This window comes from Hylobates moloch, unplaced genomic scaffold (assembly GCF_009828535.3).
Source record: "Hylobates moloch isolate HMO894 unplaced genomic scaffold, HMol_V3 SCAFFOLD_29, whole genome shotgun sequence".
Taxonomy (NCBI): domain Eukaryota; kingdom Metazoa; phylum Chordata; class Mammalia; order Primates; family Hylobatidae; genus Hylobates; species Hylobates moloch.
In genome coordinates, this window is record NW_026652304.1 from 4,105,281 (window position 1) to 4,121,648 (window position 16,368).

The 16,368-nt window shown below is 50.7% G+C and overlaps 1 protein-coding gene across 4 annotated transcripts in view; it reads left to right on the plus strand.

The window, feature by feature from the left end:
• Window positions 1-15,850, plus strand: part of LOC116463225 (probable ribonuclease ZC3H12D) — a 37,409-nt gene extending 21,559 nt beyond the window's left edge. For all 4 annotated transcript variants that reach the window (XM_032146235.2, XM_032146234.2, XM_032146237.2 and 1 more), the window contains exons 3-6: window positions 1,456-1,595; window positions 6,528-6,762; window positions 10,749-10,855; window positions 11,991-15,850. In XM_032146235.2, coding sequence (XP_032002126.1) covers window positions 1,456-1,595; window positions 6,528-6,762; window positions 10,749-10,855; window positions 11,991-12,787 — 1,279 coding nt within the window. In that variant the 3' untranslated portion in view covers window positions 12,788-15,850. The remainder of the gene's footprint in view (window positions 1-1,455; window positions 1,596-6,527; window positions 6,763-10,748; window positions 10,856-11,990) is intronic.
• Window positions 15,851-16,368: the final 518 nt, after the last annotated feature.

Here is a 16,368-nt window from a genome sequence, read left to right on the forward strand (position 1 = left end):
ATCACATCACATCACATCACATCACATCACATCACATCATCACATCATCTACTTCCAATCTTAAAATCCTTCCATGGCTTTTTAATTCCTCTTAGGAGGAAGAAAGGAATCTTCCATAATGTCTGCAAGGCCCTGCCTGATCTCACACCACTCTCTCCTTATTGCCTCCATTGAAGTCTTCTGTGGAATTTGAGGGGCATTGGCCTCCTTGCTTGGACTTGGGAAACCCAATAACACATTTACAACCATCTCTCAGGGTGAGAGTGATTCTGTAGATGGCTACTCCTACCTGTCTTATGTTGATCTTTCTTAGCTTCAGTTAAAGAGAGGGTCTTGTCTGTTAGTCCTCAGAATGTATTCTTGGAGCCGTATTAGTCAGGATTCTCTGGAGGGAAGAACTAATAGGCTAGATGTATATATGAAGGGGAATTTATTAAGGAGTAGTGACTCACACAATCACAAGGCGAAGTCCCATAATAGGCCATCTGCAAACTGAGGAGCAAGGAAGCCAGTCCAAGGCCCAAAACCTCAAAAGTAGGGAAGCCGACAGTGCAGCCTTCAGTCTGTGGGCAAAGGCCTGAGAGCCCCTGGCAAACTCCTGGTGTAAATCCAATAGTCCAAAAGCTGAAGAACTTGGAGTCTGATGTTCGAGGGCAGGAAGCATCTAGCATGGGCGAAAAATGAAGGCCAGAAGACTCGGCAAGTCCGCTCGTTCTACTTTCTTCTGCCTGCTTTGTTCTACCCATGCTGGCAGCTGATTAGGTGGTGCCCACCCAGATTGAGGGAGGGTTGGCCTCTCCCAGTTCACTGACTCAAATATTAATCTCTTTTTGCAACACCCTCACAGACACACCCAGGAACAGTACTTTGCATTCTTTAATCCAATTAAGTTGACACTCAATATTAGCTATAACAGAGCCCAAGACCCTCTACATACCTATCACAAGCTATGTGGTTCTTGTTAATGGTTATTATTTGTGAATGAAAGAATGAACTATCTTTAAAGTGTAGATATTTTCTTGTGTGGTTTTTTTTGTTGTTGTTGTTGTTGTTGAGACAGTCTCCCTCTGTTGCCCAGGCTGGAGTGCAGTGGTGGAATTGCAGCTCACTGAATCCTCCATCTTTCAGGTTCAAGTGATTTTCCTGCCCCAGCCTCCAGTGTAGCTGGGATTGCAGGTGTGCACCACTACACCTGGGTAATTTTTGTATTTTTCGTAGAGATGGAGTTTCACCATGTTGGCCAAGCTTGTCTCAAACTCCTGACCTCAAGTGATCTGCCCACCTCGGCCTCCCAAAGTGTTGGGATTACAGGCGTGAGCCACCACTCCTGGCCTAAAATGTAGATTTTCCTGGTTCCCTCTTGATTATAAGACTGTGATCCAGGATATTCACAGGGGAATCACTCTTAGGAACACTTGCTGTGTCTCTACAGATTTCTTTGTTTTCCCATTGTAGCCATGGGAATAAAGAAACCTTCTCTTGCCGGGGAATCAAGCTGGCTGTGGACTGGTTCAGGGACAGAGGACACACCTACATCAAAGTTTTTGTTCCATCCTGGAGGAAGGACCCACCAAGAGCTGACACCCCTATCAGAGGTATGCTGGAGCAGATGTATGCTCAAGAGGTACTGGACACGTTTCTTTGGTGCACTTCTAACATCGATAGTCAAATATCTACTTAGTTGTTTGTTTAATGATGTTTGTCTTCGTCACTGCGCTATATAAGCTCCATGAAGGCACTGATTATGACTGTTCAATGCCATAGCCCTAGCACCTAGCACCTAGCACCTAGCCTAACACCTGGTATTCAATAAATAGTTCAAAATTAGGTGTTCAATAAACAGTTGTTGAGTAGATGAATGAATAAATTACTCTTTTGGTGTGTTAAGTTATCAAAATAATTGTGCCTGACAGCTTTTAACACCTGAAGAGACACTGGATCTGTATTCCACTTCTAACAGTTTATAGGATTTGAAAGAGACATTTATTTGGTCAGGTAGTATTTATTTACCGAAAACTTCATCTAATCTCTTTATTTAAAAAGAAGAAGAAAACTGAGATCCAGGAAATTCTTCTTCTTTTTTTTTTTTTTTTGAGACGGAATCTTGCTCTTTCACCAAGCTGGAGTGCAGTGGCATGATCTTGGCTCACTGCAACGTCCTCCTCCTGGGTTCAAGTGATTCTCCTGCCTCAGCATCCCGAGTAGCTGGGATTACACACATGTGCCACCACACCCAACTAATTTTTATATTTTTAGTAGAGATGGAGTTTCACCATGTTGGCCAGGATGGTTCCAATCTCTTGACTTCATGATCCACCCGCCTTGAACTCCCAAAGTGCTGGGATTACAGGCGAGAGCCACCTCACCCAGCCTCTTCATTTTTAATTCTTCAATCAGCCAGGAATATTTTAAGCTACAAATATTAGAATACTGTGGTTTTATTATTTATTTATTTAGTTTTGAGATGGAGTCTCACTATGGCTCATTGCAGACTTGCTCTCCCCTGGTTCAGGAGATCCTCCTACCTTAGCCTCTTCAGTAGCTGGGACTATAGGTGCACATCACCACACCCAGCTAGTTTCTTTCTTTCTTTCTTCTTTTTTTTTTTGACACGGAATTTCACTCTTGTCGCCCAGGCCATAGTACAATGGCACAATCTCGGCTCACTGCAACCTCTGCCTCTCAGGTTCAAGAGATTCTCCTGCTTCAGCCTCCTGAGTAGCTGGGACTACAGGCGCATGCCCCCACAGCCAGCTAATTTTTGTATTTTTATTAGAGATGGGGTTTCATCATGTTGGCTGGTCTTGAACTCCTGACCTCAGGTGATCCACCCGCCTCTGCCTCCCAGAGTGCTGGGATTACATGTGTGAGCCACCGCACCCGGCCCTAGCTAGTTTTTGTTTTTTGTAGAGATGGGGTTTCGCCATATTGCTCAGGCTGGTCTTTAACTTCTGGACCCAATCCATCCCTCCGCCTCGGCCTCCCAAAGTGCTAGGATTACTGGCATGAGCCACCAGGCACGGTCAGAACACTGTGGTTTAAATAAACAGGGTCTTGTTTGTTGTTTGGCTTCTTATACAGGTTGAGTATCCCTTATCTGAAATACTTGGGACCAGAAGTGTTTTGAATTTCTGAATATTTTCATTATGCTTACTGGCTGAGCATTCCTAATCCAAAAATCCCAAATCCGAAATGCTCCAATGAGTATTTGCTTTGAACATCATGTTGGTCGGATTTTTGGATTAGGGATGCTCACCTGTGAGAAGAGATCAGCTGCAAAGCTCTTTATTATTATGATCAAGTGTTATGTGCTGTACATAATTGTATGTGCTAGACTTTTACACAACTGGCAGCACAGAAGAGTGTTTCCACCAGCATCACCTCAGACACGTGAGTCATGTGTCACACTACAAGGTCAGGATGGCTATGGTGATAGGAATTTTTCAACTCTGTTGTAGTCTTATGGGACCACTGTCAGACACGTGGTCTGAAACATTGTTAGGCAGCGCATGACTGTATATCTGTGCAGTTGCCATGGGTTTTCTCTCCTAGTATGAGAACTTCTCCCTGAATGGCAGTGCGGACCATTTGTGTTGACTGGCAGTTTTCACTTTAGTATACCTGGCATGGAGCAGGCAGGCAGCCTGGCGCCTCTGCCCACCACTTATTCCAATGGCAGAATGATGATGGTTTTATTCTAGGAGGTCAACAGCCTCAATGGGAGGCTTCCTCCTTCCTAGTTGTAGCTTCACTTTCTTTATAGGGATAGGGATGGGAAATGAGTGGAGGTCCATGCTCCTGGGAGCAGCTGCCAGGGAGTAGCTCAGCTCACCTGTTAGTTAGTCATCCCGATTTTGCCCGACTTCCACTCCATCTCCACCACCCGGAGTGCTCCAAGACTACAGGGCAATGGCTCCCACCTCCACTCCAGCCTTCTGTGCACATTCTGGGCTGTGGTTCCCTCCATGCTGCACAATCAATACGCTCCTTTCGGCTTTCTGTCTTCCTAAAGTGTGTCAAAATCCTGGATTTGCTGCTGTCCGCAAACCTACTTTTAACATGATTATAGATCTCCCCCCACCTTTCATTACGTTGGAACTATGAGAAGGAGGGAATATAAATACTTGTGTTCAGTTCCCTGTCATGAACTTGTTGTCCTGAATTATTCTTTATGGTCTGAATGTGAAGAATGGTGAATTTCAACAGTAGTGTAATACTTAAATATAATGTGGGAAAAAGTAGAGAAATTACTTTGGGATAGGGAAGGAATTTTTAAATAAGCCACAACAAGTGCAAACTTATGAAGAAAGATGAATACATTTGACTATACTAAAATAAAAGCTTTTATTCATTAACAGATACCATAAAAACAAAAAAGTGGAAAGACAAGCCTCAAACTGGGGTGAGGGTGTGGGGGCGGGTTATATATCACACATTACTGATGATGGATTACTTCCTAGATCCTGAGAGAACTTCTCCAAATCAATGAGACAAAGACAATGAATCAACAGAAAGATGGGCTAAAGCATGAATAAGCTGTTTACAGAAAAGAAAACATATATGGCCATATAAATATACAAACATATTAAAAGATGCTCAATCTCATTAGCAACCAGAGAAATGCAAAATAAAACCACAGTAGGAGGCCATTTTGTGCCCACCAGATTGGCAAACATTCAAAAGCCTGAAAATGCCAGTTTCGGCAAGGTTGTCTTATGTGCTGTGTTGGGTATGTAACTTGGCATCACCACTCTGGAAAGCAATTTGGCATTACCTTGTAAAGTGCCTTCCATACAGCTCAGCCATATTCACTCTTGGAGATATACCCTGAAGAGACCCGTGTCTCTTCTGTGCCAGGGACTTAAATGCAAGACTAATAGTGATGAACATATGACACAACCAAACCTCACAAACACAATGATGAACGAAAAAGACAAGCTGCTTAAGTGTATGTATAGTATGATTCCATTTGTGTCAAGTCTAACATGTAACCACACTGAAAATGATCCTCAATGGGGCATGGTGACTCATGCCTGTAATCCCAGCACTTTGGGAAGCTGAGGTGGGTGGATGCTTGAGTCTAGAAGTTTGAGACCAGCTTGGGCAACATGGCGAATCCCCATCTTTACAAAAAATACAGAAATTTGCTGAGCGTGGTGATGCATGCCTGTAGTCCTAGCTACATGGGAGGCTGAGGTAAGAGGATCACCTGAGCCTGGAGGGTAGAAGCAGCAGTGAGCCATGATTGTGCTACTGCACTCCAGCCTGGGTGACACAGTGAGATCTTGTCTCAAAAAAAAAAAAAAAAAAAAGAAAGAAAGAAAATGATTCTCATAATCTGCATTTTTAAAACTAAAAGCAAGGAAATTATAAACATGGAGTTCTAAAACTAGGGTTGTCCTAAGGGCTTAAGGGGAATGGAGAGGATTGCAGACTGAGGGGGCAGAGGGGACTTCCAAACATGAGCCACCTCCTATTTCTCAAAGGAGGTGCTAGATATGTGGCGTCTTTATTTTTGTTCTTTGTATCATAGCTGCATTATGCACCTTTTAAAAATCAGCCAACAGTGTCATATGGGAAAGGACTTAAACTTGAGGGACCTGAATAATTATTACATATCAAACGGATTTTTTTTTTCCTGCATGTCTCCAAAGGCAAAATTCAGATCAAACAGCTGATCTGCATCTCTCCTGAGATGCAGATTTTAGCCTCTGATAAGAAAGGCCTTGTAATGTTTGTACCATCTGGTACATGTTTACCTCTTGACTAGTTTTTGCAAGAACTCACACTCACTTGAGCTCCATCTACTCAGACACTCTGAGACAGGAAGAGGAGGCGCTCCTATCTTCATTTTATAAATGTAAAACTGGATGGACATTCAACCGGGGTGAAGTACCCAGGAACTGGAGCCCAGCCCAGACTCCAGGCTGGATTCCTAGTCCCCGAGCTTTCTATGATGTTCTTGAGTCCCTGTATCTGTCAGTGATGCGGTGCTCCATCCCAAAGGTGTCCCAGGCAGGTTCCTGGATGGTGGGAGAAGATGGACCTCTGGCTCCCAGCTAGGGGCCCATGCAGGGCTTTCCAGGTGGATGCAAGGCTCCCCGTCATGCTGAAACTTCCAAGGTCCGGGTTAATACACGAATGTCTTTCTCCAGGAGGCCCCTGTGCGGGCTGCGGTAGGGGCACTGTGGCATGGAACTCCCAAAAGGACAAGGGCTGTGGCCAAACCCTTCCTTCTGAAGTGACTCTCCCTTGTAGAGTACCGCTTTCTGGACTCCTGTCAAGATGTGGGCAGGACGGAAGCCACGCGCCTGCCCGCTTGACCTGGGGCTTCAGGCAAATTCAGTGAAATTGAGTGAAAGGAGCGAAAGCTATGGCGGGAAAAACTAGTGTTTTTTCCCCGCTCCCCTCAAAACCTCCCTGGCCCTCATCTGACCGGCCCGGGAAGCGGGTGGCCTCGCGTTGGGGGTGGTTCTCAGGGGCAGTGCCCTTGGGCCCTCACCCGCGTCGCCGTCGCCCGCCCTCAGAGCAGCACGTGCTGGCGGAGCTGGAGCGGCAGGCAGTGCTGGTGTACACGCCGTCCCGCAAGGTGCACGGCAAGCGCCTGGTCTGCTACGACGACCGCTACATCGTGAAGGTGGCCTACGAGCAGGACGGCGTCATCGTCTCCAATGACAACTACCGGGACCTGCAGAGCGAGAACCCCGAGTGGAAGTGGTTCATTGAGCAGAGGCTGCTCATGTTCTCCTTCGTCAACGACCGGTATGTGCGGCTGGGGTCCGGACACCCTGTGGGGCGGCGGCGGTGAGGGGGAGGGGGGCGGGGGCGGGGCAGTGGCCACGCCTGCTTCCAGGTGGCTGGGCTTGAGGTCACCCGGTCACCCAGCCCCTCAGACAGAGCTCCCCCAGGTCCGCATTCTCGGCGGGCACGTCCCCAATAGGCGGGCTGCTTTGCTCTGACCTTGCTGTTCCTGGGGCCACATCTGACACACCACAGAGAAGCCCAAGAGGTGGGCCAAGCATGCAAGCATGTATTTAGGGCACCACTAACTTAAAAAAACAGAATTGCATACTTCAGAATATTGAAATAGTCATCATGGAAAAGATCGGTACTTTGTTGTATTGCCTTTCACTTATTTCAGGTTTTTGTATTTTATTTTATTTATTTTATTTTATATTTTATTTTATTTTATTATTTTATTTTTTGAGAAGGAGTCTTGCTCCGTCACCCAGGCTGGAGTGCAGTGGCTCAATCTTGGCTCACTGCAAACTCTGCCTCCTGGATTCAAGCGATTCTCCTGCCTCAGCCTCCCGAGTAGCTGGGATTACAGGCACGCACCACCACGCCTGGCTAATTTTTTGTATTTTTAGTAGAGATGCAGTTTCACCGTGTTAGCCAGATGGTCTCGATCTCCTGACCTTGTGATCTGTCCACCTCGGCTTCCTAAAGTGCTGGGATTACAGGCGTGAGCCACCGCGCCCGGCTGTCTTGTTTTTTTTTTTTACAAAAGTTTTGAATTACATATGGGAGTGGGCAACAGATTTTTTTTTTTTTCTTAGACAGGGTCTTGCTCTATTGCCCAGGTTGGAGTGCAGTGGCATGATCACAGCTCACTGCAGCCTTGAACACCTGGGCTCAAGTGATCCTCCTGCCTCAGCCTCCCAAAGTGTTGAGGTTTTAGGTGTGAGCCACTGAGCCTGGCCCAGAATCTTTTCTTTTGGGCTGTAAAGATCTCCCCCTGCCTGGCCCTGACTCTGGGTTGAAATGTTCAAGAGAACCTGGCTGGTTCATGTAGCCCTGAAATAGGCCCCTTGGGTCAGTTCATCCCAGACCAACCGGCTATGGCTGGGGGCAGAGAGGGACACCAGGGCCACAGGCACAAACCGCTCAGCAAGTGGTGAGGGCAGACACTGGCAAGGTGGATGAGGGTCAGAGCAGTGTGTGACAGAGCACAGCCAGCTGGGCTGTTGCTCCCATTTCCATTTCCGTTCCAGGCAGTGTTAGCTTGGCCCTCATTCTGGGCTCTCTGACTGACTTTTTGGAACGTGGTTTTAGACAAACTCCTCAGCTCTGTGAGGGCAGGGACTGTATCTGTCTTACGTGCGGTGTCTCCAGCATGCCTGGCCCACAGGTGTGCAGTAACTAGTTGTAAAGGAATGATTGAGTGAATGGCCATGGCCGGCGAAGGGTCGATGGGGAGAGAGGTCTGGGCTTAGGCTGCTTGCACAAGGCTGAGCGATTCCGGACCCAGGGACGCAGTGTGGTGTTTGAGAAAGGACTAGGGCTTTGGAGAGGGCAGGTGAGGTTTCCATCTGAGGCCCTGCCACTTACTGGCTGGGGGTCAAGGGGGAACCACTCAACCTCTCTGAGCTGAATGTTCTTCACCTTGAAAAGGGATTAATAATGTCACCTCTGAGATCATTGTGAGGACTAGAGAGAATTGTGCCCCAGAAGTGGTAGCACCTATTCCCAGGACATGGTGCACCAGGGGGTACTGTGGTCCCCGTGGCCAACTGCTCCTGCAGCCGTGGAGGTGGAGGGCCAGAGGCTTGGCAGCAGTGCCCTGCAGGAGCCCCCATTGTCATTTCCAGCTACAAAAGGCCAGCGGCTCTCGCTGTCCGTCTGTGGCCTGGAGGAATCTGGCTAGTCTGGTAACTATGGGCTCCAGAAATCCTCACTGAGCTCTCAGGGACATGGCCGTCTCTGGCCTGATGACAGCCTGGGGCCAGAGCCAAGTCCTTTTGATGCACTGGCCTCCGTTAAGGGCCTGCCAGGAGGCAGGGCCTGCCGCCTGCTTGTGAGCGAGGGCGCCTGCCCTGGTGCCCCGGGCACGTCCACAGGGCCCTCTTGGCACAGCTCCTGCTCCTGAGAGAGCAGGAGAGGAAGTCTTTGGGAACTTTTAATAACCACAGTGGGCGGTTCCCCAGATTCTTGGTCAAGACCCAACTCTGAGAAGCTGGCTGTGCAGCTGGGAGCTGAGCTGTGGAGGCCACACAGGGCCGGGGATCACCCAGCTCTCTGCAGAGTGGGACTTCAGCATGACTCTGGACTCTTAGGGGGACAGCAACCCATAAAACATCTCCTCCTTGATTTAGAATCCCAGCCTCTCTACAGAACCTTTGTATGACCTGGAAGTGGCCTTGGGAACGAAAGTATTTACACAAAAAGTGGACCTCACTTAGTGAGGGGCGTTTTCCTTCTGAGGAATTGGGTTTTCCCTGTTGAACTCTGAGCATGCATTCCCTTCCTCATTAGGGCTCCATGCCAGGGAGAAGAGAAGGGCAGGTCAGGGGCAGGGCAGCCATGGAAACTGAGACCAGACCCTGTGCCCCCAGGGTGCGCAGAGGAGGAGGTTAGGTCTTCGAGGTGGCTGTATGTGCAGGCAGTGCCTGGGATCCACTTCCTCACTGATTCAAACTCCCTGTTCCTATTGAACCTCTTTGCCTGAAGGTTCACAGCCCAGAGCTGTGTTTGGCACGGGGTGAAACACAGGAGAAATGGGACCTAAGCCTCAAGGAGCTCATACAACTCTGAAACCTTCTGGAAATGTTTGTTTGTTTGTTTGTTTGTTTGTTTGTTTAGATATAGAGTCTAGCTCTGTTGCCCAGGCTGGACTCCTGGGCTCCAGGGATCCTCCCTCCTCAGCTTTTCTAGTAGCTGGAACTACAGGCGTATGACACCACTCCTGGCTTTTCTGGAGCTATTAACCTCATAGAGGTTTCTAACCTTTTGTTGAGGACAGTGGGAAGCCAGAGGAGCCCTTAGAGCAATTATACTTTCATTTTCCTGGATAAAAATCACCTGGGAAGTTCTTTTTTTTTTTGGAGAAGGAGTCTCGCTCTGTTGTCCAGGCTGGAGTGCAGTAGCGCGATCTCGGCTCACTGCAAGCTCCGCCTCCCGGGTTCAAGCAATTCTCCTGCCTCAGCCTCCCCAGTAGCTGGGACTACAGGTGCCCGCCACCGTGCCCAGCTAATTTTTGTGTATTTTTTAGTAGAGATGAGGTTTCATCATGTTGCTCAGGCTGGTTTTGAATTCCTGAGCTCAGGCAATCTGCCCACCTCAGCCTCCCAAGGGGAAGTTCTTAAAATGCAGATGCCTGAACGACTGCAGATTCTGATGAAGCAGGTCTTGTGTGAAGCTCGGAGGCTGCAATTTTTTTTTTTTTTTTGAGGCAGGATCTCTCACTCTGTCACTGGGGCTGGAGTGCAGTGGCACAATCATGACTCACTGCAGCCTCCATCTCCCAGGCTCAGCCATCCTCCCACCTCAGCCTCCCAAGTAGCTGGGACTAAAGACATTCACCAGAACACCTGGCTAATTTTCTTTCTTTTTTTTTTTTTTTACTTTCTGTAGAGACAAGGTTTCACTATGTTGCCCAGGCTGGTCTTGAACTCCTGAGCTCAAGGGATCTTTCTGCCTCAGCTTCCCAAAGTGTTGGGATTACCCATGTGAACCACTGCACTCAGATGACTGCACTTTTAAGTTGCTAGGTGATTCTGACGCTGCTGGCTTGAACCACATCAGGAGAAACACCCAAAGAGGGCCAGAGCTGTGCTGTGTGCTCTGCGTGGAGTTCAGTGTGAAGGGAAGGTTTTGCTTTAAGATGCTGTGACATCCCGCTGGGTGATGGTGGGCCCGGGGCCGAATGCTTCCTGGTGCTTTCGGGGAACTTGGGCCTGCTCCCTTTGTACAGGTGCTGGTGGCAAATCCCAGGTGGTCTTGCTGTTGCCCCTGTGCTTATTTTCCAGGTTCATGCCTCCTGATGACCCCCTGGGCCGCCATGGACCCTCCCTGAGCAACTTCCTGAGCAGGAAGCCGAAGCCCCCAGAGCCATCCTGGCAGCATTGTCCCTATGGTGGGTAGTGCCCAGTGCTTTGCGGGCCATGTTCAGGGCCTTGTGTGGGGGCAGTACAGGAGCACAGTCAAAAAGCACTGGCCTGGTGCTCAGCAGCCTGGGCTCTTGCCCAAATTCTGCCCTCCAGCTGTGCCACCTGGAGAGTTAACTTTCCTGACAGGGTTATTGTAGAACTGACATCCTGGCCGGTGATTTCATGGGAGCCAGGGTCCCATGCCAGGGTCGGATGCAGGGGTCGTGCACACAGCAAAGCTGTGTCTGAGAAGCCGGGAGGCTGGACACAAACCCAGCTGTGGGTCTCAGTCCCTTCACCTGGCCCCTGGCAGCTTCTGTCCTCACCCTACCCTGCTCTCCACCCCTCCATCTTATGGACTTTGGTCACTGCTATCCGTGAAGAGTTAAGAATTTTATCCCAGCACCCTGGGGGATGCCAGCCTTCTAGCCAGCTCCTTCACTGACTTGCTTCGCCAAGTTATTTGATGTTTCCAAGTTCAGTAAAGACTTGGGCGACAGTCAATCATTTCTTGTTAGAATTAGGTGACCATACATACATTCAGGCTGACTCCTCCCCGCCCCTTTCACTCTCAGAAGCCCTGGGTTTGGATGGTAACACTTGACTAGTTGTTCACGACTCTGTTAGAACAGCGTGCAGGGTGAGGGCAAGCGTTAGCACAGCGAACAGGGAGAACAGTGGGAACTGAGGCGGCACTGCAGGCGCAGTCCTATGCCCCGAGCACCCTCTCCCTACCGCCCTCTCCCTAAGCCTGGCCCTATCCACAGGGTCCCTGGGGAATTGGAGGCTGAAAGGCTTTGAATCCAGAGATTTGGTCTTAGACCCTGGTCAAAGGGACCTGGGAACGACACTCCTCTGCATATCCTGGGATGAGTGTGCCGAGTGCCCCCTCACCCAGGCCGCCCGCGCCTCCCGGGCACTTCTCCTCACCTCGGCCCCGCGCCCAGATCCTGAGGCGTTTCCAGGGAGCTAAGTCTGCGGAGTCCGCGGCGGCCTGGGAGCCTGCTTGGAGGAATCTCCACGGAGAGGCCGCGGGCCGGCACTCCCCGGATGCACCAGGCACCACCGCCCCTCCGCGCCACCGGCCTCACGCCGCGCCCTCTCTGCTCCCGCCCCTTTCAGGCAAGAAATGCACCTACGGCATCAAGTGCAAGTTCTACCACCCGGAGAGGCCGCACCACGCGCAGCTGGCAGTGGCCGACGAGCTCCGCGCCAAGACAGGGGCCCGGCCTGGCGCGGGCGCCGAGGAGCAGCGGCCACCGAGAGCCCCAGGCGGCTCCGCAGGAGCCCGGGCGGCCCCCCGGGAGCCAGTTGCGCACAGCCTCCCGCCGGCGCGGGGGTCCCCGGACCTGGCCGCCCTGCAAGGGAGCTTCTCTCGGCTGGCCTTCAGCAACGACACGGGGCCCCTCGGGCCGCCTCTCCCGGGCCCTGCCTGCAGCCTCACGCCCCGACTGGGCGGGCCCGACTGGGTGTCCGCGGGCGGCCGGGTGCCAGGCCCGCTCGGCCTCCCTAGCCTGGAGAGCCAGTTCTCCCCGGGCGACCTCCCGCCTCCGCCCGGCCTGCAACTCCAGCCGCGGGGCGAACACCGCCCTAGGGACCTGCTCGGGGACTTGCTTTCCCCGCGCAGGCCGCCCGACGACCCGTGGGCCCGTCCACCCCGCTCCGACCGCTTCCCTGGGCGCTCCGCCTGGGCGGAGCCGGCCTGGGGCGACGGCGCCACTGGGGGACTTTCAGGGTACGCGGCCGAGGACGACGAGGGGGACGCGCGCGCCCGGGCTCGCATCGCGCTCTACAGCGTCTTCCCGCGCCACCAGGTGGACCCCGTGATGGCCGCGTTCCCGGAGCTCTCCGACCTCGCCAGGCTCATCCTCCTGGTGCAGAGATCCCAGAGCGCGGGGGCGCCCCTGGGCAAGCCCTAAGGGACCACCACGCCCTTACAGGGAATGGCCCAGCGTCGCCTTGCATCTTGGACGGGTGGACCTGTGGTTGCCAGCCTGGACCTGAGTGGGCCCATCGTGGCGCCCCCTTTTCTTTAAAGATGGTCAGAGAAGCCTGCTTGCTCCTCCTGAGCGGGGTTGTGGGGACCTGGTGGCACTTGGTGATCCTCACTGAGGCCGGGGCCTGCTGCGGGGAGGTCCACCCACTTCCGTGGAGGGAATGATTTTCCATGTGCACGGAGACTGCAGGTCCAAGCTGCAGTAGAATCCACAAGTGGGTCACAAAATCAATTTAGTGGGTCACCACCACAAACACAGAGGACTGGGACAGGTCAGAGTGCACCCTGTACAATCAGGCTGAGTCTGAACTCTTGTTACCTATCCTGTGTCCCTACCCCCTTGGCAGCCACGTAACTAACCTCAATGTGGGTCGTTGTCAGAAGTTTAAAAAAGACTGTGAATGGTCTTGAATTTAATTGCATCAGGTAATGTTTGAAATACGTAGTCAGGTGGCCAGGGGAGGTTTGCTATCTGGAAGTTTTCATGTTAGCTATTGCTAACCGCACCTGCAAGGGGAGCCCAGCCTCCAGATGTGGGCTCAGCTGTGCTCTGAATTGTGTGGCTGCGCCATGCTGGGGACAAGTGGCAGGAGCGCTTTGTCCCAGGGCCGCCTTCTGGGGCCTTCACCCGCCTTCACACACATACCCCCACCACACAAATGTACACACACACACACACACACACACACACACACGCAGTTTCTCATACATGTACATGCTCACACACACCACACAGACACATACCGTTTGGCTTAGGGTTAAGTATCTCCAATTTTTTTTTAGCCATCCATCATGGCAGTTTCCAGAATAGGCTTTCTACTGTACCAGCTGAGCTGCCTTCTTTTACTTCTTCTTCTTCTTTTTTTAAACAGAGTCTCAGCCCGGCACGGTGGCTTATGCCTGTAATCCCAGCACTTTGGGAGGCTGAGGCGGGCAGATCACTTGAGGTCAGGAGTTCGAGACCAGCCTGGCCAACATGGTGAAACCCTGTCCCTACTAAAAATACAAAAATTTAGCCAGGCATCGTGGCACACACCTGTAGTTCCAGCTACTCAGGAAGCTGAAGCAGGAGAATCGCTTGAACCCAGGAGGTGGAGGTTGCAGTGAGTTGAGATCATGCCACTGCACTCCAGCCTGGGCGGCAGAGCAAGACTGCATCTTAAAAAAAAAAAAAGACAGAGTCTCACTCTGTCACTCTGTCTGGAGTATAGTAGTGTGATCTTAGCTCACTGCAGCCTCAAACTCCTGGACTCAAGTGATCCTCCTGCCTCAGCCTCCTGAGTAATTGGGACTGTAAACATGATAGCCACACTTCACGGTTAAACTGGGGCTGGGTGAGTCAGGACTTTTGCTCTGAAATCTACAGGTGGGTCAGCAGAAAGCTGACATGCGCTCAGTCAGAGTTTATTGCCATCTTCCTGGTGCCGTTTCTTCCAGCCAGCTACAGCTCTGGGTTTGAGGAGAAAGGGTCTACTCATTTACAATGGCTAAGAAGTGAGATGGTGCTGCCAGAGTGCTGACCCCCGAATCCTCAGGGGGCCCTGGTCTCTCCTGGCGGCATCCACCCGTTCTGGTTACCATGCCAGCCCTCCAGACTATGGCTTATTTGTTCACTAGAGGGCTCGGTAGCTTGGCAGTTTGGGGAAAGCGGGAGGCACTTCCCAGGGGAAGACCAGAGAAGACCAGCCCCCAGCTCCACAAACTTCCTGCAGCCTGCTGGTGCAGAGGGAACTCTTGCCAGTTTACTACCAGATTTCATAGATGTTGGCAGGCCTGGGGGGCACCTCAGGGAGAGTGCGTTCCCAGCCCTTTCATTCATGGTAAATGACACCCCTGGGGCATACAGTGATGTTAGGTTTTTCTTCGAGACTTCTTTGATCTTTTAAAACCAGATTATTAGCATGGATTGAGCCAGAGCTGTCCCTCACCCCCTTTTTCCAAAGAGGACGGTGCACCCACAATTTTACCGTAACATATTGGGATCTCAGGCCTGAAGATGGCCCACTCTTTGTAAATAAGTTGGATTTTCCTCATGATATGTGTGGGGTTTTTTTGTGAGGGGAGAGGGCAGGGTTCCGCTCTGTCATCTGTCACCTAGGCTGGAGTGCAGTAGTGCAATCAGGGCTCACTGCAGCTTTGACTTCCCAGGCTCAAGCAATCCTTGTGCCTCAGCCTCCTGAGTAGCTGGGACTACAGTTGCGCCACCACGTCCAGCTAAGTTTTTCTATTTTTTGTAGAGACCCAAAGCGTTGGGATTACAGGCATGAGCCACCGCAACGGGCCTTTATTTTTTTAAATTATAATAATAATTATTATTATTTTTGAAACGGAGTCTCACTCTGTCACCCAGACTGGAGTGCAGTGGCGCAATCTTGGCTCACTACATGCTCTGCCGCCTCCCGGGTTCACGCCATTCTCCTGCCTCAGCCTCCCAAGTAGCTGGGACTACAGGTGCCTGCCACCATGTCCGGCTAACTTTTTGTATTTTTAGTAGAGACGGGGTTTCACCGTGTTAGCCCAGATGGTCTCAATTTCCTGACCTTGTGATCCGCCCGCCTCGGCCTCCCAAAGTGCTGGGATTACAGGTGTGAGCCACCGCGCTGGGCCCCGGGCCTTTATTTTTATTTTTAACCTTTTGACAAGACATGCTTTCTATTAGAGCTGCTTTTTGTCTCCCTGGTTCGGTTTCCTGGTGTAGAATCATTGTGTTGCTGATTTTTCAGTTGAAAATGTTTAAACTGCTTCCTTTGAGAACAAGTTTGAGTTTTAGTAAGCTGTAAAGCTATTTTATTTGATTCACTGTGAATAAGACACGCACAAAAAAAAAAAGTAAAAACACAGCACATTTCAAGTGTAATCCCCTTTGGAATTTTTCCAAAGTCTTAGTATATGTCTTTGTGACACAAAAACATAGATGGGACAGGTAAATGAAATGTTCCTAGTTGCATAGCTGTTACCATGCTTCAAAAATAAATCATTTTTACCACACCTGGATTCTTTATTGTCAAATTGTCTATTAGTTTCTCCTACTGGCTTTCCCCCAGATTGGTCTGTTCTGTTAAAGATTGTGGGTGTAGAGTGGGCACGATGGCTCACGTCTGTAATCCCAGCACTTTGGCGGGCTTCATGAGTTCAGGAGTTCGAGACCAGCCTGGTCAACCTGGTGAGAACCTGTCTCTACTAAAAATACAAAAATTAGCTGGCCGTGGTGGCAGCTGCCTGTAATCCCAGTTGCTCGGGAGGCTGAGGCAGGAGAATCACTTGAATCCAGGAGGCAGAGGTTGCAGCGAGCTGAGATTGTGCCACCGCACTCTGCACACCAGCCTGGGCGACAGAGCGAGACTCTGTCTCAAAAAAAAAAAAAAAAAAAAAAAAAAAAAGTAGATGTGAAGAAGACTGAGGTTGTGGCCAGTCTCAGCAGCTGCGGTTCCGTGTTGTTCCACCTGGGGGGATGTGAAGGGCTCAAATCCACCTTTTCCAGGAGAAGCAGTGAGGCCATGGCAA